Raw genomic sequence first — 22,183 nt, 5'->3', positions numbered from 1 at the left:
CTCTGTCCCAATTATTTCTCTCTACTTGAAAATATTTTACAAGTGTAGGAATCCCTCTACACACCTAATAAATATAAGTGATACAAATTGGAGAGGGATCTCTACTTATCTTAGGAACAAGGAAGTCAAGGACAGCTTCTTTGAGGGTCATTTAGAAATATTTCAAAGAGGGCTAAGAAAAAAACTGTCCTGGAAATGTGGGAAGTCCCCTGAGAGGAGAGTGGTGTAACTGTGCCATAGTGACTGCAGGGGATGCTAGGAAATGCTGAGGTAAGATTCATCAGCCTTAGGCCTCACCGTGATAGTGAAGTATGAGAGGATGTCAATTAATAAGAGATCAGAAAATGGGGCTGGTTCCCATTAGAGTATTTTCACTAGCATGGTCCAAGAATCCCAAACTGCCAGTCTTGGAATGCTGTAACCTAACACCATAGAACTTCAGCCTGGAGGCCTGTAACCTGAGCCTTGGACCAGGACCGAACTATGAACAGCCAGGACTTCCCTTATTTGCACGGTGGAGACTGCACAATTAGAAACTGTATGGGCAGCAGGTGAGGTGCCCGGGCAGCCTGGACTGCCCCCTTCACATGGCATGGACTACAGGCCAGGGAAGTGTATACAAAGAAACTCACCCTAACGAAACAGGGGAAGGCCAGCCCCACCCTCACCCCAGCCGAGAGTCCTGTGCTGTAGGTGGTACTGGAGTCATTGCCACGACCACTTCCTTCTTGCACTATACGTTTTTTCCGTGATGGTTAAGAGTGAATTCCTCCACTGCCTGACAGCGCCTTCCCAACTACTGGCAGCTCAACCCAGTTCAGTACAACAAGGCTTCTTTACTTTATACCAAAGCAACGGGATACTTTGAGGAAGTGGTAAACAAGGGGGGTTGCTTGATCACGCTAAATTTCTAAACCATCATCCCATTATTTGCAGAATGAGGGAGAAGAAGACAAACAGAGATTTAAGGAACGGGGCAGAAGAGAATACAGGAGTTGATACAAGCCAATCTCACTGACAGAAGAGTAAAAGGCTTTCGGGGGCAGAGGAGAGACTGAGCTCAGTGTGGACATGCTGACTCGAGAGGTCCATAATTCTTTCAAATAGAGACCTCAGACAAAGAATCGACACTTTGGGGACTCTGCTATGATGGAACACAGAAGATGCTCACAGGAATTCATCAGCACAGGGGTGGGGCTTGCAGTGTGGACAGGGATGAGATCAACAGAAGAAGAGAGAAGGAAGTGCAGAGGAACTCCTGACCCAGAATCCAAACTCCGGTGTCCAGTCTGGTTTTTTGCAGGTTCCTGGTCACATGACATGCCATTCTGGGTCCCCTGTAATGGGTCATGTCTTTGTCCTGTGTTAGTATATCGCATGGCTCCCTACCTGCTTCTGTGCTACCTGCTTCCGTTTGCATCTGGAATTTAACTCCACTCTCTCTGCCCCTGTGTCCTGGACCCCTTGCTATACCTGCTGCACACAGTCCAACAGTGACGCAGTAAACACTTCCTTAATAAATGTAGGGCTTGGCTGCCAAAGGTCCTGCACTTGGAACAGAGCCCAGCCTTGCCTCCCTCCTGGTAAGGTATTTGCCCAGCAGATGCATGAAGAAATCTTCCTTCTGAGCTCACGGGATACCATCACATCTGTATTTTGAGCTATTGGTAATGTCCTAATGCCAAACTGAAGTGTCCTACGGGATGAGGGGAGGAGCCAGGCTGCCAGGATCCCTGTTGGGAAAAGAAGATCAGCTGTTGTCATTTCCCCAACCGTCTCTCCACCTACGGGACAAACTCACACTAGTTCGCTCCTGAAGCGATGTCTGCTTCTGTTCTGACCTGTGCTCCTCTCTTTCCCAGGGTCACCCAGAAGACTCAGCTCTGAAGCTCGTCCAGTTCCTGAAGAGCTAGCACAGAGCAGAAGATGCGTCTGCTGGCTTATCTATTTGGAATCCGATTGCTCTGGACCCGAATACTTGCGGCTACAGGACTACCCTACAGTCAGAGCGCTGCTCTAAACTGTGGGGGAAACTGCAAGTCAGTAGAGGATAGGCAGGAAAGAACAGGCAAACTGCAAGCTTCGCTGGCCTGCCACGTCCCTACCTTTGCAGCCAGCCGACACTCCATCACCCTGACGTTGAAATGGGAACTGGCTGCCTTGTTCGCCTCCACGCAGCTGTTGGCAATCACGAAGACCGCTCCACTGGGGAGTCTCACGTCAGTGGCTCTCAGCGGACTAAACTCTATTAACTTGGCCTATTGGAAGAAAAGTGGCAGGGGAGACAGTAATTTAGTAAGATTCAGAAAAAATGTTCAAGCTTTCATGCATTGATTTTTATCTTAAGAAAGTCTTCTACAAAAACACCGCATTCGTTCAGACATCATTTCCTGATAGCGGGGCACTGCACCAGGCACTAGAGACACAACAGTGAGCGGGGCAGGTGCTGACTCTGCCCTCCTGGGGTCCACGGTTGCTGCAGGAAGACACGAAATTATGTTTCCATGGGAGTCCGTGGGAGCGCCGTGAAGTTCAGGGTCTGACACAGATGCTTAAAGGAAGGCCCTCACCAGACAACTTAGTGCAGCCTTTGAGAAGGGAAGTAGACACTGAGTCCTGAGGGATGCTTAGAGACGTCAGAACCAGAGAAGTTTCTGTACTTGGAGAGGAAACAAACGGCACTGGTGTGAATGGAGCTCTAGGCACTGCTACCCGGCTGAAGCCTAGAGCTTGTGGAGTGAGAGGCTAAGTCGGAGGCAGAAACTGGAAGTCAGGTGGTGATGCTCTTTGAAAGTCCAGAGAACGAGGACTCTCTTCAGACCCTGGACCTGCCTTACACTAACAACAGAACTCCTGCTACCACATCTGCTTGCCAGTTCACATCCAAAACACCTAAAGTATAATTTTAGTGTTAAAACAAATTTCCTCATACCCCATGTCTTTGACTTAGAAGAATCAACAAAAACATATTCTTAATAAGAAGGATCCAGGTGTTCTTGGAAAACAGCCAAACCTGAAGGAATCTCATGCAAAAACTAAGACAGATTTTAAAGAGATGCCTGCTTCTATTTTGGTAATGGGCAGTTCATAGGCAAAAACCCAAACCTCTGCCTTGCCTGAAGGAGCTGATAGCCAAGAGGAAGTGGTATTGAACCGAAGAATTTATTCCTGGCCCGCCATCAACATTCTTCCTCCCACCACCAAAGCCCCAAAAATGTTGACAGAGAAAAATGACACCAAAGAGTAATTTACAAAAAGAGGGGTTATGCATATATGTGGTAAGAGAACTAACATTTGGGTTTAAAGCCAACGTGAGATTATGAAACACCACAAGATGAAGTGATTTCATGCAAGGTCAGGAAGGGAGGTCCCAAGGAGGGAATTGAGAAATCTCATCTTAGCAATGAGATATGGGGGGTGGGGGGACATCTAGACACATGAGAAAAATAAGTTTCAAGTGTAATTCTGGATGCTTAAGGTAGAGGGAATCGATATGAAAGGAGTACATCCCCTACTGTTAGCCCTGACTTACAAAAGAGTTGGACAATGTTCTCCAGCAGAGACTGAGAGACCAGACTTCCTATAACCACGCGTGCTGGGGGCTGCAGGCCTTCCCCTCCAGAGATGCTTTCCCAAGTCGAAATTTCCAAATGGCTCAATGCTACTTACAGTTCCTTCTTCTGCAAGAAATGAGATGGACTGGTCCATGCCTCCTCCCTCAGTGCCTACGTAACGCTCGCTCTTGGCACAGATCTCTGCAAGTTCCACCTGGAGAAGCAAACATCCATTTGTACTGGGATATAGTTAGAGCCTAGTTTTCATGCCAGCTATGTCAGATAGGTCTGAACTCCAGCACCAACGCTGGTCAGTTACACAGTAACTACAGAGGGCAATGTGCTCTTCACAGCAGTTCTAGACTACCATTGAACCCAGGAGGAAAACAGCACGATCAAGTAAGCACTCCATAATGGGTCTCGATTGAGACCAGAACATGCGTGCTGGTTTTTGTACCCCTCCAGGACTACAGTGCAGGCAGTTTTCCTCATCTTCCTGTTGACACTGTCTCTGGCCTCTGGCACTAATTCGTTTGCCTTTGTCTCCAAAAAGTGACTATGCCAGTGCCTCCAAAACAGGGCCAGAGTCTCCAAGCCAAAAGTAAGGCTGCCTCTCTGACATGTCCGTTAAGTGCAAGAACAGAACGTCTCACTCTGGGTACAACCATGATGAAGAAACGTGGATGAAGAGGCATGGTCCTGAGCCATACTGAAAACGCTAAGAGATCATTAGTTGTTCCTTATTGACTGATATGATAAGTTCAAATTTTTCATCTTGCATCCAAAGCCTTCGAAACTTACAACCAAACTGAACATGAAATTGGATTATTTACCATTGTTTTTAAGTAGAGGTGTCTTCTTGACCATCTCACACATATTTATACAACCCGGTGCCACTTCCTGCCTCCTATACAAATCCTATTGTCATTCAATATCCAGATCATTGGCCATATATGAGCAAGCTGACCACTCAGATTCTCTGCCATCATGGAGGCTTCCTGAAATGCCGTGCCCACTCTGGTGTCCTGTTTCTCTCACCCCTGAAGCTCTGACAGTGCCATCTAGTGACCCACAATGCTATCTGGTTGTTTGTTTGTTCTTCTGAGGTTTAATTCGGAACTTTATTTCTCACTTATTCTATTAGATGTTCAGAGTGATCACGCCAAAACACTGGTATACTACAGCCTTCTCTTGCCCACTTGCTTACCTACATCTTCTCGACATGGTGCACAAGTTCTTCAACGACTTAGCTCTCTGCTCTCCCCTCCAGCCTGTTCTCCCACTGTTCCCACAAACCCTCCAGTCCAGAAACAAAAGACAAATGCTGCTCTTCCTGACTGCCCGGCACTCACCTTTCCTCAGGACTCTTCTATCCCTGTTTCAACAACTCAGCACCCCCAAATTTACACATGCCACAGAACTCCTCTCTGCTCTCCCTACTTCTAACTCTATGATCACTTTGAGTCATACTTTAAGTGGGTCTACTTGTCTCTCTCCAGCAGACTATGGGGGTCCATGTAACACCTATTCCACAGTCTACTTAAGTAGTCCAGCCTGGATCCGGGTATTTATTACTGGTCCTTAACTGTATCATGTTTCCACTTCATCTCTTCTCCTCAAAAACCTTTGAGTCTGGGAGAGCTAAGCTGTAGTGTTTCCTCAGTATCATTGCCAGGTATGTACTAAAAACTCCATAAACTGCTGTTGCCTTCCCTCCTGAGAAGAGATGCCCAAACACCATTTGACAGCTTCAGCAAGTGGCTGTCATGGCTCTCCTTGGTCATGTGACTTCACTAACATTAACTTTGCCTTGTGACATGAGGTAAACCTGGGATTTTGGCATCAAAGGCATTGCACATGACCTGATGGTACACACAGCCAGTGGCCATAATAGACACATTAAAAATAAACTAGTGACCGAAAGGTCAAAACACTTGTACTTAAAATGCAAAGAACCAACACGCCCAGATGAAGCACTTCCTACGGCAGTCTGTGAGTAAGTAAGAGTCTCGCTGCCAGCCTCGCTGTGACCTTGGGTTAGAGTCAGCTCCTTGATACCGCGGAGTGTGTAAAAAGAATCAGCCACAAATCTTCACCTCTCCATGGTACAGAAGAGGATGGTGAAACTTGGGGACTCATACTGGTCATGGAGAAGCTAGAATCTGAGCTTCGCCCATCTGACCCTGAAGTCCAAGTTCCTTTCACACTCGAGTGGCTTCCCCCAAATAGGGCTAATACAACCATTGCTCAGCCTACTGTAAGGGGATGTGAAAAGACAAATGAGCACCACCAAAATTTTAATATTCTCCTTTTTATGAGGAAAAATAATAGAGCACTGAGAAGTATTAATGACTTGTTTATAAAGCTCTTAAAGTGGACTGCCAAGATGGCTCACCAACAAAGGCACTTGTCACCAAGCCTGACGACTTCAGTTTAATCCCTTGGACCTACAGGGTAGAAAGAGAGAACTGACTCCTACAAGGTTTCCTCTGACCTACACATACACACACTAAATAAATAAATATTTAAAGCACTTAAAGTATGCCCTTGTATACTCTAATAGTTATAAGATGTTCTTGTGTGTGTGTGTGTGTGTGTGTGTATACACAGAATTCAGAGTGACACCTTCATGTCAAGGAGAGCCTACCCATAGAGCATAGAGAAGGGGCCATTCCAAAACTTGCTACTGCTGTGTCTGGCAAATTCTAACCCAACAGACAATACCCAACAGTTCTAAGTGGTGAGAAAGAAAGAAAATGAAAAGGAGTGAAGAAAATGAAGGATTGAATTAAAAGATAAAGGCTGACCTCATTGACAGAACCTTAGGTTACACGAAGAAAATACAGCGGAAAGAGTCCAGTTCCAGAAGCCTCCCAACCCTTGGCTGAGCCAGAACTCCCCTTCCAACCAGCTGTGTGATCTCAGGTAGATGCTTCACTTTTTCCAGTTCCTATTTCTCATCTGGTATTAACAATAACAATAGCATTAGTAACAGAAGATTTACTGAGCACTTACTATGTGTTAAATACTGCTCCAGTGACTTTGCCTGAATTACTCACTTCTCAGAATCCCATAAAACAGATGCTTCTCCATTTTGCAGGCAAGGAGACTGAGTCATTTGTTGGGTAACATTATACTGGAAGTTATTAAAGCTAAATAAATCTATACTGAAGAGAAAAATAATGCCCTCCAAGCCACGGGATTACTGTGACGATCCTAAACTTAACTTTAAATGACAAGTAAAACCAGTGTTCTAATGCAACATACAAGTGTTGGCAAGTATTGATGTTGTTATTTTCACAAATGAAGAAAGCATCATTTGATTTACACAAGCAGATAGCTAAAATTGAAGTCAAATATAGGATGTTTTAAAGATGTTCACGGAAAGAGAATTCTAAAGATTCTGCAGGTCTCAACAACAATGAAGAGTAACGAACCATAAGGAGAACAGAAAAGTAGGACCCCACGCAAGTCATGTCTGTCCACCTGCAGAGCAGGGAGTCCCCACACCCCCCCCAAAAAAAAACCTGCCTGCCTGAAAAATTCAACAGTGGGCCCACCCAATAGCTGGCTTCCTCAGAGGTCCTAGCTCTGAGGCCCCAGTACTAAAGGGAGGCGGGTGGGCAAGTCCTAGATGAGTAAAAAATATAGAGACTAGCCGGGTGGTGGTGGCGCACGCCTTTAATCCCAGCACTCGGGAGGCAGAGGCAGGCGGATCTCTGTGAGTTCGAGGCCAGCCTGGTCTAGAGCGCGAGATCCAGGAAAAGCGCAAAGCTACACAGAGAAACCCTGTCTTGAAAAACCAAAAAAAAAAAAAAATAGAGAGAGACTAGAAACAAAGGCTAAGAGAAAGCCAAATGACTGGAGGAAAACACCCGCTTAAGTCAGACAGCAAACAGAATTCGTCAGACCGGAGACTATAACCTGTGGTCACGGAGTCATCCTGGCTAACTCAGGGTCATGTGCGATCTGCCCAGGTGCTTTCCATTCTATAAGATGCTGGAAACGGAGTCATCACACATCTTCCAAGAATGTAATCAACCAGAGCGGCTCACAAAGGCACTGAATTGGTGCTTCCAACTTCTGAAGTTGTGTATGATTTCAGTAGACGTCACAAAATTAAGAAGCTGTCAAAAAGCATGTTAACAGGTGTGGGGTGGGGGGTGAGGGGGGACGGGGGGAGAATGAGCAACCTGGAGGTAACCCAGAGGAAAGTGAACTCAGGGACCCAGTTCTGTGCAGTAAAGGGAAAAGTCACATTTCTAACACATATGAAGCATCTGAACTTTTCTGATTTCTCTATACCCACAAGTACATACAGCCTGAAAACTTTCAAGCAGAACCAGCACAGCTGGAGCCTATGGAACTTACTCTCTCTCCCTCCACAGCTCCCTCTGCTCTTACAGCTATGCCCTTCAGGAGCCAGGGTTCCTCTCAGCTAATCTCTAGTGGCATTTGATTTTTCTCCCTTGTCCTTAGGGACAGCAATTGGACTGTGGACGCTCTGCTAAGCTGTGGGTAGAGGAGAAAGCCAGAGCCTGCCCTCAAGGGGCCAGCAACACTGATCTTCTCTGCAGATCTTCAAAAGAAGACAGAACTCTACAGTGCTAGACAGCTTCTACCTTCCCTGCCTCCAGTCAGCTCTCCCCTGCCTCCAGTCAGCTCTCCCCTGACTTCAGGCTGCAGTCTGCTGAGAGGGCTCCCAGTTGGAAGGTACCAGTATGCTTCCCTAAGGCTGACAGGAAAGTTAGGAGGAAGAGGAAGGCAGGAACTCTTAAGGGCTCCCCTGCCTCTTCCTCACCTCAAACATGTTCTCACTTCCTGCAGGCCTTCCCTACCCTTCACAACACTGGGTTCTTATGGGGACCACTATTACCAAACTCTTCCCCAAAATGGCAAACCCCTGGGAAGTACCTTTTCATGACCTGATCCCAGAGTGTGTCTAAAAGAAGCGGATGTGAACTGCTTTGTTTTGCAGCATGGCTCACTGCTGTGCTCCAATCTGGAGACTTGTCTAGGTGCTCCACAGAAAACAACAGCACCCGTAAGCTGCTTGAATTTCTCTTTGAAAGATGTGACTGCTAAGTCTTCACCTCTCTAATACAGAAAGAGGAAACTTAACTTCTGCCTTTTTTTTTTTAACTACATGAAAATTTGTCTGAGGATAATGGCAGTTAATTCCCAAATGAGCCTAGCAGGTAAAACTGATCTTGGCAGTCAAGGCTGAAATTTTCTACAATGTAATGGAGGAAATGGAACAAGGAGATCAAACATTAAACAATTAGAATCTGGAAGCAAACACAAAGGATGTTTCACAAAAGTAGATCTAAAAACCTGCTGAAGTCTAGAACCATCACTGGCGAGTGATGATGTCACAGACACCGCACCTGCACTCGCTTGGGAGAGCATGAGCTAAGGAACCCAGAGGAGGGTCTAGCTGGAGTGTGCAGCTCTGAAAACATCCAAGGTGTCTTGTGAGGACAGAGGAAATCTTGGAGCTGGCTCCCTCCAGAATTGATGAGAGGGAGAGAGACATCCTTACTTCCCCGAGCTGTTGGCCAGAAGGGTGGATGCACTGTGGAGAGACCTAGATTTGGAGAAGAGGCCATCAGCAGTAAGGCAGGGTGCAGAATTGTATGTGGGAGGGTTTAAGTTTCTAGGCCCATGGAGATCCCAAGGAAAGGTCTATTCACAGATTTCACCCAGATCAACTATCCCTGCCAGTACTGGATGAAGAGGCTCTTGTTGGTATATGCTATGCACAATCTGAGCTATTTCTCCAAATGATGTCCGTGGGAATACAAGTGCATGTACCAAAGGCCGTAACATTACCATGACTTGTGCAGTCATGAGATGCAAAAGGAGGAGCCTAGCCCCCTCTGTCACTCATCGCACTCTTCAGGTGCAGCCTACGGCACTGGGGAAGTAGTCAGAAGTGCAGATCCTCAGGCCCATCCCAGAGCTGCTGAACTGGCGGTGCACATTAATTTGAACAGCCCCTCCTGATGGCACAGGTCTGGGTTCCCAGCTACTCTGGAGACAGAGCCAAAAATCCTGAAAATTCAAGATCTGTCTGGACTACAGAATGAGTTCAAGGCCAACCTGGGCAACTTAGTGAGACCCTGTCTCAATACAAATTTTTTAAAATAAAAAAATGAAGACAACGTGGAGGCTCTAATATGGCGGTGGAGCTAGAGTAAAAATCTATGTCCCAGGCTCATCCCCCAGTGCAGAAAGGGATGCTGGGAGAGGAAAAGGAGGAGGGGAGCACAAGACTCCTCCAAATGATATCTTGCACTATGAGGCTTTCTTGATAACTGGGTAGACAGGAAGAATCACATGCAGAAGGGGAAGGAAGCTAACAAGAGTCAAATGTCTTCTACGGGCAGACCCTACACATGCCAGCTCGTTTAATTTCCTAACGTCAGAACTGTAGTCACCATATCCCAGAGAAGGAAATGGAGGCTCCAACAAGTCAGTAAACTAACCCAAGCTAACACACAGAGACAAGGAGGCCTGGACCCAGCTCATGAGCAAACAGGGCACTCTGAGTCATCACAACTGCAGTTCACTTAATGGACTCAGCAGGTTCTATTTATATACTGTATATGTATATATACAATCAAATAAAAAGAGGCTACCAACTTGAGAGTAGGGGTGACATGGAGGGCTTGGAGGGAGGGCATATGAGAGGGGCTGGAGGGAGGAAAAGGAAGGAGGGGAGGTGGTATAATTGTATTTTAATTAAAATGCTTAAAAAATTTTGCTGTGAACCTCATACCTTTTTATTTAAAAAAAAATAATAATTCATGTATTTTGATCATGTTTTTCCCCTCCCCAACTCCTCCCAGATCCTCCCCACCCAACTTCATGTTCTCATTCTCTCTCAAACAAAACAAAAACAAATGAAAATCAAAACAAAAGAAAAACAATAAGACAAAAAACACAAAAACAAAATAAAACAAAAAGCCCACCAAAAAAAGTGGAGTAGTTAGTTAATTTTTTTTAAAAAAGGAAGAAAATCCCATCTCAATGGACTGGACAGTTGGGAACTTACAGACCCTCCTTCCCATCTTACAACACCAGAAAGAGTCACAAAGACCTCCCTCCTACAAAGCAGGGTGATCTCAGAGTGAGGCTAATAGTCTGCCATGACGTCCACCACCCATACAACAACTTATACAACACCCCAGACATGCTCAAGCACTTTCCGGGCACTAATGTCAAATCCATGAGAAAGAGCTTTATTGCTAAACAGACTTTCTAATGAAGAAAGTGAATCATAGGGAGGTCAAGTAAACTGCCAAGGTCACTCATTAGCAAATGTCAGGGTCAGTTCTTGAACTGTGAGTCTGGCTGTGGCTTATAAACAAAATCCTATTCTTTATCTGGAAGAGAATGTTGAGGATAGCTCAAAAACCTGGAATTCAGGAGCCCTAAAAAGCTTCTCTCTTTACAGATTTCTCACAAGGACAATCAATTGAATCCCTTTCGTTGTTTAAAGTGTCAAAAAAAAAAAGATCAGCGTTCTGGGAGGAGGCAGTACCCACACACAAGGTAACTATTATTGGAAAGACGGGAAAGATAATTGGGGAAAAAAAAATGTGGGAAGACCATAGGGGCAGGAGCCTCGCCAGACTGATGGAATTAGACAAAAATATGACCCAAGTCACTGCTACTAAATACCAGAGGGGCCTCCAGAGCCTGTGGTAAGGGCTGGTGTTGCTTCCTTGGCTGGCAGATTGCTTATTTTGGCTCTGACCTTCCAAAAACGCTCAGTAATGATGATAATACGGGATGGGTGGCGGCCTACGATCTCTGTGGTTTGGCAAGTGTGTCTTAGAACTGCATGTGCCTTCCCTGGAGACCCCCCCCCTCCCCACTGTGGGGGGAGGGCTCTTCAGACTGGCTTTTCAGCAGCAGTCTTGTCCCACTCTTAAGAACCAAAAGGAAGGAACTCTGAGTGTAGTCAGGTCCTGCAGCACAGTAATTCTTGCAGTTGGCACCTAATAGTCTTCCTAATGCAATCTAATAATACAGATGCAAACACAAGCCACCAGAAAAACATCACTCCACGAATCACAACCTGAATCCACCACATGCACAGCTCTCTCCAGACACTTTCGCCTGGGAGAAAGGACTCTGTGTGTAAACGACAGTCAACACAATGGCATGAGTTGGGAAGAACCTTCAGGGTCAGGAAATGGTGAGTGAGGGTGTTCAAAGCCTTATTACGGGAAGGAAACTAACTTCACAGAGCTGTGTTCAAATGCTATGTGGAAAGCAAGTGTCGAAGGCCATTAAAAGAGAGAGCCAGAAGAGTATCATGGCTGCACTTATTCCAGACAGTTACACAGGTCTTCTTCATGACTATTGAGGTTTGACTGTGTTTGTCCCAACAAAACACAGGTTGAGTGTTGGTCCACAGTATAGGAATGCAAAGCCCTTAAGAGGCGATCAGAGTCACCGAGGCTACATCCTCATGAGTGGAGGAAGCTTTGCTTGGGGAATTGGTTAGCTACCACAGGAGTCTGTCTCCCTGTGCACAGTAGCACTGCACATGCCATCCACCAAGTTATGGTGCAGCACGAGGCTCATGCCAGACACAGCTGATCAGTGTTGGACTTCCTGTGTCCAGAACCACGTTCCTTTTCTTTATAGACTACTCAGTCTCAAATATTCCACTACAGCAACAGAAAATATTCTATGACCATTTGTACTTTGTGTGCTCTAAAAACTCTGCATGATAAAGACAGTTTAAATTTAGGGATGGCAGTACCTCTTCTGAAAGATGGGAATGATTCTGCTATTTTAATCATGGAACCAATATAACTTTGTTTCTGTTTTGCTTGGCTTCTAAGAATCTCAGTAAGTAGGCTTAAATAAAAGTTGCATTAAGAAACAAACAACGAGGCCAGGTGGTGGTGGCGCACGCCTTTAATCCCAGCACTCAGGAGGCAGAGCAGGTAGATCTCTGTGAGTTCAAGGCCAGCCTGGTCTACAGAGTTACAGGACAGCCAGGGCTACACAGAGAAACTCTGTCTTAAAGGAGGAGGAGGAGGAGGAGGAGGAGGAGGAGGAGGAGGAGGAGGAGGAAGAGGAGGAGGAGGAAGGGAGGGAGGGAGGGAAGGAGGGAGAGAGGGAGGGAAGGAGGGAGGGAGGGAGAGAGGGAGGGAGAGAGGGAGGGAGGAAGGAAGGAAGGAAGGAAGGAAGGAAGGAAGGAAGGAAGGAAGGAAGGAAGGAAGGAAGGAAGGAAATGAGCACTAAGGGCTGGAGAGATGGTTCAGTAGTTAAGAACACTCAGTACTCTAGCAGAGGACCCATGCTTGGTTCCCAGCACCCATCTATACAACCATCTATAGCTCCAGTTGCAAAGATTCTGATCCCCTCTTCTGGTCTCCAAGGTCACCAAGCACACACAGTACACTTATACACATGCAGGCAAACACTCATACACACAAATTACAAACAAATAAATTTAAAAAAAAATAAATCCATAATGTGTTTTTGATTCTTCTTTCCTTTGTCCTAGTTTTCAACTTTTGATTCATAAACTTATTGAATGTATATTCTTGGTTAAGTAATTCATAAACTTTCATTTTAAGCAAAAGAAATTGTCAGTATAAATATAAGAGAAAATTGAGCCCTAAGGCATCAGATTGGACTGCTATGCTGAGAGGCAATGGCAAGCCGGAAGACATCCTGAGGAGAGGTGGAAGCGGTGAGCATCAGGAGGCAGCACGGAGCTGCAGGGGGCTGCATGGAGCTGCAGGGGGCTGCACGGAGCTGCAGGGGGGCTGCACGGAGCTTCAGGGGGCTACACAGAACTGCAGGGGGCTGCACAGAGCTGCAGGGGGCTGCACAGAACTGCAGGGGGGCTGCACAGAGCTGCAGGGGGCTGCACAGAACTGCAGGGGGCTGCATCGAGCTGCAGGGGGCTGCACAGAACTGCAGAGGGCTGCAGAGAGCTTCAGGGGGCTGCATCGAGCTGCAGGGGGCTGCACAGAACTGCAGAGGGCTGCATCGAGCTGCAGGGGGCTGCACAGAACTGCAGAGGGCTGCACGGAGCTGTAGGGCTGAGGTGGGCTTGGTTGCATTGCACTCCTGCTTTGGTCCATCCTTGCTGGCTGCTCTCCTGTCTCTCCCTATTAAACGGGAATGTTTGCTCAGTGTGTCTTAGAAGTGTGTCACTTTCTTTTTCACTTTACAGAGACTCACAGCCAAGAGTTTGCCTCAACTGATGAATGTCTCTACCTCTTGATTCAAGAATGTAAGTGGCTTTAGCAACTGAGACAGTGGCATATGGAACACAGACTTGAAAAATACTTGTAAGGGCTAAAGGTATAGCTCAGGGAAGGTAGTGGAAGCGCCCGCACTGGACCCCAAATTTAAAATAAAAGGAAAATGAAAGAAGCGGGTAGAAGGAAGGAGGGAGAGAGCAAAGCAAAGATGGAAGGGAGAAAAAAAGATGGAAGGGAGAGAGGGAGGGAGGAAAGGAGGGAGGGAGGGAGGGAGGGAGGGAAGGAGGGAGGGAAGGAAGGAGGGGGAAATAAAGGAAAGGAAATTGGACTTTGGTTTTCCCCTCTTGCTGTATTTGGTGTCCTGAGACTTCCACTTAAACAAGCTAGGGGGCTGGAAAAGTGGCTCTGTGGGTAACAGAGCTTGCCCTGAAAGCCTGAAGACCTGGAATCAGACTCCCAGCATCCATGTGAACTGCTGGTCATGGCTGTAAATGCCAGTAACTCCAGCACAGGGAAGCGGAGACAGCAGACACCGACAGCTCACTGGCCCACCAGCCTAGTGAGAACTGCAGACTTAAGATTCAGGGAGAAGCTGCCTCAAGGACCAAACACAGACACCAATGACCTGCTGTGGCGTGTGTACTCACACACTTGCGGGCACCACGCATTCACACAATAATCAGAATCATAAACATCATCATAATAAAACAAGCAGGCATGTGATCCAGTCGCCTCCATCATCCCACATGAGAACCAATCCAGATTCAGTACTGTGAACCACTGAGGGCAGATGAGCTTGGCCAGGACAAACAGAATCACTGTCAGGCTGAAACCAGTCCAGATGGTTAATTTAAGCCCTAAATCATGGGAAGACTTCTTACCCAGCAAAAGCTAACTGACAATAATGCCTGCCTTTGCATTTCAATACACATACTTGAAGCAAATATTCCTTCCTGAATGAAGCTGGTTTGAATTCTTTCTCCTTACTAGCAAAAGTCTTAATAATTCACATATACCTATGAAAATATTTTATCTTCACAGAAGCCCAAAGAATATTCAAATATTCAAACAACTTTAAACATTTTGTTCTACTGAGGTTTTAAAATGCAGCTGTCCACACAGTGACCTAATGCTATGGTTTACCCCCAGAGGTTTGTGTGTTTGACGTGGTATCTAACACAGAGATGTTGAGGCTGTGGGGCCTCTCAGTGGTGGGGCCTGCTGATCTTTCCCTCACACACACTCCCCCTAGGATGCTCTCTGCCATGCTGTGATACGCCCAAAAGGGTGTGGCCGGGGCTGAGCCTCCAGAGCTATGAGCTAAATAAATCTTTTTAATAAATCCATTCTTTTGTTACAGAAATAAAAAATGAACCAAGACACACACACACACACACACACACACACACACACTTCCCAGCCTCCATGACCCTCTCTCTTCCATGGTGTATCAACTTTTAGTTTCCGTGTGCTGCCAAATTAACTACCCCATTGTCATTTCATAGAGACACTGTAAATGACCCCGCTTCTTGCTTCTGTTATATACCCTATTATCGTGTTTCACAATCTGCACTTGTCAAAGTGAATGCATTTTCCCAATCCACTATGCTCCCCCTGCCTCTCGTCTTTGCAAATGCTCTTTCACTTGCATTTATTTAACAAAGGTCTGTAGAGTGGCAACTGCCACAAAGCATTGTTATTATATAATACTTTCTGAGGCAACAGCAAAGAGAGAAGAGTCAGGCATCACAAATTCCCTCACCTTGTCATTGCTTTGTCAACAGGACTAAATTAAGCAGCACCTTCTGGGGAACTTTTCCTGGATTTCAGATTCCAAATTCCACACTTTCCCTGTCTGCCAGAGCCCCTGTCAGTACAATGTAGAAGTTAAAACAAGTGAGCTTCCTCAACTGCAAAATGGGAGTTATAATAATTACCCACTTCATCCAGTCACTGTGAAGACTGTAAAAGCCTTGTATGTAATTAGAGCACGATGAACATCACTATAACTATTGACTAATCAACACTCCATGTAACATTCTATAGTGCTGGACATGTTCATGTCCCAAACATTTACTCAAATGTCACATTATCAGACAGATTCTCTCTTACCTCCCCAAAATGTTATCAGCCCACCTCTACTTTCTACTTATAAGCTGCTTTTTACTCAAGGATTTTCCACTTTGTGTAATCTTTTCATTTGTTTTCTTTCTCTCCCCCTTGAAGTTCTAGGAGAGTGAATTTTAATCACTGCCCCACCCTGTGCCTCAAATACTGCCTGGCGCAAAGTAGATGTTCTATAAAAATGCAACTGCATCACATGTGAACCAAATGTGGTCTCCTTGAATGGTAGCAGTTAAAGTACAAAGATTTTATTTTTATCATAATCTTCAATGACAGAGCCCCCCTTTGTTAATATATTGAATCTTAATTTAATACTTAACATATTTTTATTACTTAGTACTCTACAACAAGAATACACCACTTTTAAAATAATAAAAAAAAAATTTAAAGGCTCTACAAGTATTCCTGGTGAGATTAGAAAGCTAAATCTACTTTTACCCACTAAAGATTATATTCTGTGCTTCCCACTTCAACTCATAACTCGGTAATTCCACAAAGGTAAAGTTCATACTCCGAAGCTCATTCTCATTATTTTCTGTCAATATTTATGACTTTAGCTAAAATGTCTATGCATTTTCAATTTCTGGTCAATAAACAAAAAACCATGATTTTACCACTTTATTACAACTACAGAATGTCTGTCCCCTATCTCCAAAAGAGGACCATTAGATGGCAGGAAATAAGCTTCATAAGGTGGCTTGCAGCTTTAGAAACTCCCCCATCTCAGGCCACCGGCTGTGTGTCAGAGTGCACTCTGGGCCAGCACCTCTTTTGTTTTGTTTTCTCCTCTATAGATAACGCCTCTGAAGACCAGAAGGAAGAGGAAGATCCAGAAGGTTCCAGAGTGTGGTCCAAGAGGGACCATCTTTGTCACTAGTGTTACAACAGCTCTCTAACTCATGTGTGCAGACTAAAGAACACACTTTCACACAGGGATCAAGCTGAGAGAACCCATCACCTGGCACAAATGCCTGACACTGAAGACATGCTCAGCCAGAGAATCAGGGTGGTCCATCACAGAAGAGGGAGCCTGGAGGACGAGCCCTACCTGGGACAGAATTCCTTGGCTAACATGAGTAAATGTAATTTACCTCTGGTTTGAGTCTAAGTATAAAATGATAGACTTTTGAATAAAAGCCAAAATAATGGCATGCTTTTACCGAGAACTGACCATTTTGTGTAAGAGAACACATTTTTTTTCTTCATTCAGGCAGGTCCCAGATCACATGTCCCACACTGGTTACAACTTGGGTCTCTGGGGATGCAAAGATTTAATGAGGCACTACCCTGAAGCCAGTGATTACATGGGACCTTGTAGGCCCAGTAGCTTCAACCAAGGAAGGAGAACTCTATTAAATCCACTATCCTAGTCACCCATCTTCACCAAAGCAAGCCAGAGGGAGGAAGGGTATTGAGTGAGAAAACATCTGTGAATTGAATTCTTCTGTAGTCAACACACACTGTCCAGCTGCCTCCTAATGCAGAGGCTTCAACTTCATAAGCCATGGCCAACACTGTTTATCTTTCCTTTCCTATAATGCACCACGTACATGACTAGAGAAACCCAAAAAGAGCAAATGACAGTCCTGACTTCTGTCAACACCACCCACGAAAGAAAAAAAATAACGTTATTATGCCTAAGAACTCGTGCAAATAACAGGCAGCCTTTAGCCCAGCAGAGCACGCTAAGCCCACCTGTTACTGTAGAAGCTCTGGCTGACCCTGATGTTCACCCACACCAGCTGCAGGATCATCTGAAGTTATATATACTACTGAGCAATGTCTTACAATGTAACATAAAGCTTTATGAATTAAGCCTGTGTAGTATAAACCCCTTAAAGATCACAATACTTAGAGATACAGATACGTATAAATATTTGTTAGTCAAACCAAATTCCAGTTGCCTGGTATTTTCTTTGGAGTCTGCCCATGTCATTACACTGAAATGTGATATATACAAACCCTTGAGTGACTGCAAGTGAGATAACGTGACCCTATGCACACAGTGGCAGTTTAGAATTACATTGGCTTAGGGTATTTTTATCTTAGACATCTCAGTTTATTCCAAGCTTAGAACATTTTATTTCCTAAGCAACACAGTGAAGGGAAACTTGAGGATACTTAAGTGTCAGCACAACAGTAAGGAGCTTTAATTCCTTAGAAGCCAAGAATTTTCAATTTTTACATAATCATTGTTTTTTAGGAATTCAACAAACATGCAGTAAGCATTCTGTTTATTAAAACACAAAAGAGAATTACTAAATGATAGTATGCATGGTCACTGTTCATTTTTTCAAAACCATGATGAAGAGAAAGTCTGCCTTTATAAAAAGGAATCCAACACTGTATGCCTGAACTTGGACGTTCTTAGGCGCAAACAGCAAGTTTCTACCTGATGGGGATTGCTGCTGATGTTTCCTTGCTTGTTTGTTTGTGGCAGGCGGGGTCTCGCTAATCTCCCTGACTCAGCCCCCCAAGCAGCTGGGATTACTGGCCTGTGCCACTAGGGCCTCTCTTGTATTCTTGAAATTTTGAATACAATTGAAGAAACAGAAACCACCTGGTGCGACTCAGTGAGAATGGGGGACGAGGGGAGTCGTCGCAATCCAATAATAAACTAACATTCTGTCAAATCCAAATTGAGGAAATTTGACCCAAAAAGTTGGCCTACACCCCAAAAGTGTCAGCGTCACAGCAGACTCAGAAGACAGAGAGATTATTCTGCAATAAAGAAAACTAAAGAAGCATGAGGATTAAATACAGTGACCCACCCCTGGATAAATTCTAGATGAGAAAAAGGTTGAAATTAAGAGAAGAGAAGGGGGTATGGGGGTATTATTATGTGGCCAACTGGGAAATGTAAATATGAACTGCATATTAGATAATAGTATTACAGCATTATTAAATTTTCCAAGAACGACAATTATATTGTGGTTATGCTGAAGCCTTGCGCCAAGACATGCTCTGAGATGTTGAGGGTGATGGCTGCCATTTACTCTCCAAGGGTTCAGGAGAAAACTTATGATAAAGAAAACACCACAGTGTCTGCGTGGCTCCAGGCTGAAGGGTCCAGATGCCTGTGGCCTGCTCTCCCACACTACTTATAAATGTTTGACACTTTTCATGATGGAAAATTTAGGGGGAAAAATTGAAGTGTCACATTAGCAATTCATTTAATTATGTTCAAATACATGTGTGCAGGTGTCCACTAGAAAACTGCCACTAACAATTTAATTCCAAAAGTTAAAACAAATCAATGAAGATTTGCATATGTAAAACACGCAACTATAAAGACACAGTGCATCAAAACATGAGTTCCTTTGAATTATTCCTGAAAAAAATGACATATTCTAAGTTTTTTCTGGTAAATTTTTTGCTTTATCATCAAATTCTCTTCCCCAAATTTTTGCTTTCTTATCAAATTTAACCACTGCAAACTTGTTATTTAAAATAGTAACTACAATACTTGTAAAAACTGACAATAATTACATATTAATCATAAAATTATTCAGTCATAAAAAAATAAACAGTGGTACAACTTCAGTTATAAATACCAAAATGGGCATTTTCATCTCCTCACTGTGAACAGCCCTTCATAAGTTGTGGAGTCTTGACTGGAGTGACAATTCCTCAGAAGACACACTGATGAGACAGTCCATGGATGCCCCATAACCACAGGATTCACCTCCTCTCCCTACTGTCGGGCCATCCTGGGCTTTGATGACCACACATAAAGTTCTACAGGCCTCACTTCCACTTGATTGAAGTAAACACAGTCAAAATTAACAACTGTTAATAGCCCAAAACGTCTTCTTATGTGGGACATTGCCCAAGAACTTTGAAATAACTATATCTGCTCACATGCCTAAAAGAATTAAATCAACATTTTGGTCAAAGAAGAACTTGGGTGGCACTCATTAAAATCTATCATTTGAAAGTGATACCGAAAAAAAACCAACCTCCAGACTGGATTAGTTCTGATAAAAGGCAGGGCCTGTGGGTGTCCATCGCACAGCCTGGGTTTCTCAAGACGAGTTTTACAAAGCACTCGTTAGAAGAAATGAAATGGGAGCCTTATTGATGCTACCACTACTGTTGCAAGAAGTTACGCTGTTCCGTGGGAAAAGAGGTTAATTACAGATAAAGATGTTCATGGAGTAAATTACTTGAACATGTCTGTTGGGAACTTGACAGAGAGAGGCTACACATGTGGAAAGAAATGTTAACTTTGCCACTCACACACCCAGAAAACCAGTCTTCCTGTCCTGGAGGATTTATCCTGTGATAGATTTATTTTTGCAGAAAAGTAACAAGAAAAACTCTAGCTTCCTCATTAATCATTTCAGTCGCATAATAACGAAGTGATGGCCAGAGAAGCGTGCTGAAGTCATGAGATAAGAATTGGAAGCAATAAGAATACCACATAGGAGAAGGGCATAAAACTGGACCATAAAAATAAGAATACTGGCAGCATTTATGGACCCAACTAACCAGTGTCAAAGGAGGGACTTTCTAGGGCCAGCTCCAGAAGAGACCATCATAACTTCAGCGGTCATGCGCAGTCTCGATCAGAAACCCCAATCGGCTCAATTTTCTTCTCTAGCTTTGTTTTCCCCCAGAAAGTCATGTTAACTAAACATTTGAGTCCCTAGGCTGTGTGAGCGAAGTGGGTGCTCAGACCCATGTAGGATACCCAGGATAACTGGGAGAGAAGCAAAAAGCACAGAGTCTGGAAGCCTCAAGAAGATTCCAGTCCAGGAGCATGGAAAGCTGCCCAACGCTGCACTGCACTAGCGCCCTACCGAAGGAGAGACAGCAACAGCAGCCTGGGAACATCGCACTCACCACAGCTCTGCAGCAGCAGGAGACAGGACCCCAGAGTCAGCAGCACTGTGTCGGGGCAAGCTGCAATCCCTCAGGAAGAACACTGTGTCAATCAGCAAGGTGGCTGATACCAGCAAAGATGGCTTCAAGATAGCTGACAGCCAGACGCTTAACAATGTATTTCCATTTAAATGTAACTTCCTAGACTCTTATGTTATTAGCTGCTCACAATTTTCAGCTTTACTAATAATTGGTGATTGTTTATTTTGTAATATTTTCTCTTCCCAACTACCACCACTCTCTTTGTTCTGATTATATCATCTGAAATAGCCTTTCTCGACATTGGCTGTTGTCCCTGCCCCTCTCACCTAGAATACAAGCTGCTTCTTGTCCCTGTGGCTCTGGCCTCTGGCGTAGAATGGTGTCTGTGTCAGCAAATGATGCTGAATAGAAGAAAAAAAAATAAAGTTATTCTTACTACCTGGACCCTAGGTTCCCAGGATTAGAAAGAAAGTTTTAAAGGTACTACTGAAAGTCTCTGCTCATCTTCTAGGAGCCGAGAAGGCCTCGGCTGCCAGAGTCTACCATTTAACAACTGGAATAAGAGTGGAGCTCATCCCCGTCACAATGATGTCAGTGACAAGATCACTCACAGCTCACTGTCAGACCCTGCAGTTTAGACATCTCATCACCACAGCAATGCTAGCAGGGAACACTATTCCAGTCTTACACACGAATAAGATAGCCAAGTTAAGACAGCTCTGAAGCAATGAGCTGGGAGACCCAGGTCCGGATGACTCTACAGGCCCTGCCCTTCTCTCCACAGCACGTCACAGAGCTGAAACTAACTCCTTTGAATTCTTTCTTTGTGGTTTTCTTCAGCAGACCTAGCTGCCGTCCTGTCTCTTATTCACTTACCAATTATTGAAAATTTATATCCATGTTCCCAAACTCTAATTTTTTTTTTTTTTTTTTTTTTTTTTTTGGTTTTTCGAGACAGGGTTTCTCTGTGTAGCTTTGCGCCTTTCCTGGAACTCACTTGGTAATCCAGGCTGGCCTCGAACTCACAGAGATCCGCCTGCCTCTGCCTCCCGAGTGCTGGGATTAAAGGTGTGCGCCACCACCGCCCGGCGTTCCCAAACTCTAAATAACTTCCAACAGTAACTCCAAGTATCTTGTATATGTAATACTAGAAAAAAACGTAATGTGTCAAATACTTATTTCCCTTTCTTTGGTCAGTCTTTTTGGGGATATCTAGGTAAATTACTATTACATTACTGTGTTTATGTTTGTGTGTCTGCACCAACACATAAATTGAGGATGTGGCAGGGAGTGTGTTTCTACATTCATGAACATGTGAGCACATGTGTATGGAAGCCAGAGGTAAAATGTTGATAATAGTTCTTCAGGCGCTAACTACCTTGGGTTTGGGGGTTTTGT

The 22,183-nt window shown here is 44.6% G+C and overlaps 1 protein-coding gene across 8 annotated transcripts in view; it reads right to left on the bottom strand.

The window, feature by feature from the left end:
* The window catches only part of Galk2 (galactokinase 2), a 175,554-nt gene that overhangs the window by 107,590 nt on the left and 45,781 nt on the right, over window positions 1–22,183 (bottom strand). For 7 of the 8 annotated variants that reach the window (XR_008215144.1, XM_052724902.1, XM_052724898.1 and 4 more), the window contains exons 6-7: window positions 3,670–3,768; window positions 2,106–2,258 (exon numbers count right to left, since the gene is read on the bottom strand). Coding sequence is in view for 7 of the 8 variants with exons in the window: in XM_052724902.1 (XP_052580862.1) it covers window positions 2,106–2,258; window positions 3,670–3,768 (252 nt within the window). In the remaining variant the exon portion in view is untranslated. The remainder of the gene's footprint in view (window positions 1–2,105; window positions 2,259–3,669; window positions 3,769–22,183) is intronic. The other variant, XM_052724903.1, reaches the window with a different exon arrangement.

This window comes from Peromyscus californicus, unplaced genomic scaffold (assembly GCF_007827085.1).
Source record: "Peromyscus californicus insignis strain IS unplaced genomic scaffold, ASM782708v3 Scaffold_7__1_contigs__length_154581171, whole genome shotgun sequence".
Lineage (NCBI taxonomy): Eukaryota > Metazoa > Chordata > Mammalia > Rodentia > Cricetidae > Peromyscus > Peromyscus californicus.
Note: the sequence above shows the minus strand (reverse complement) of the source record. Positions and strands in the feature narration are given on the sequence as shown.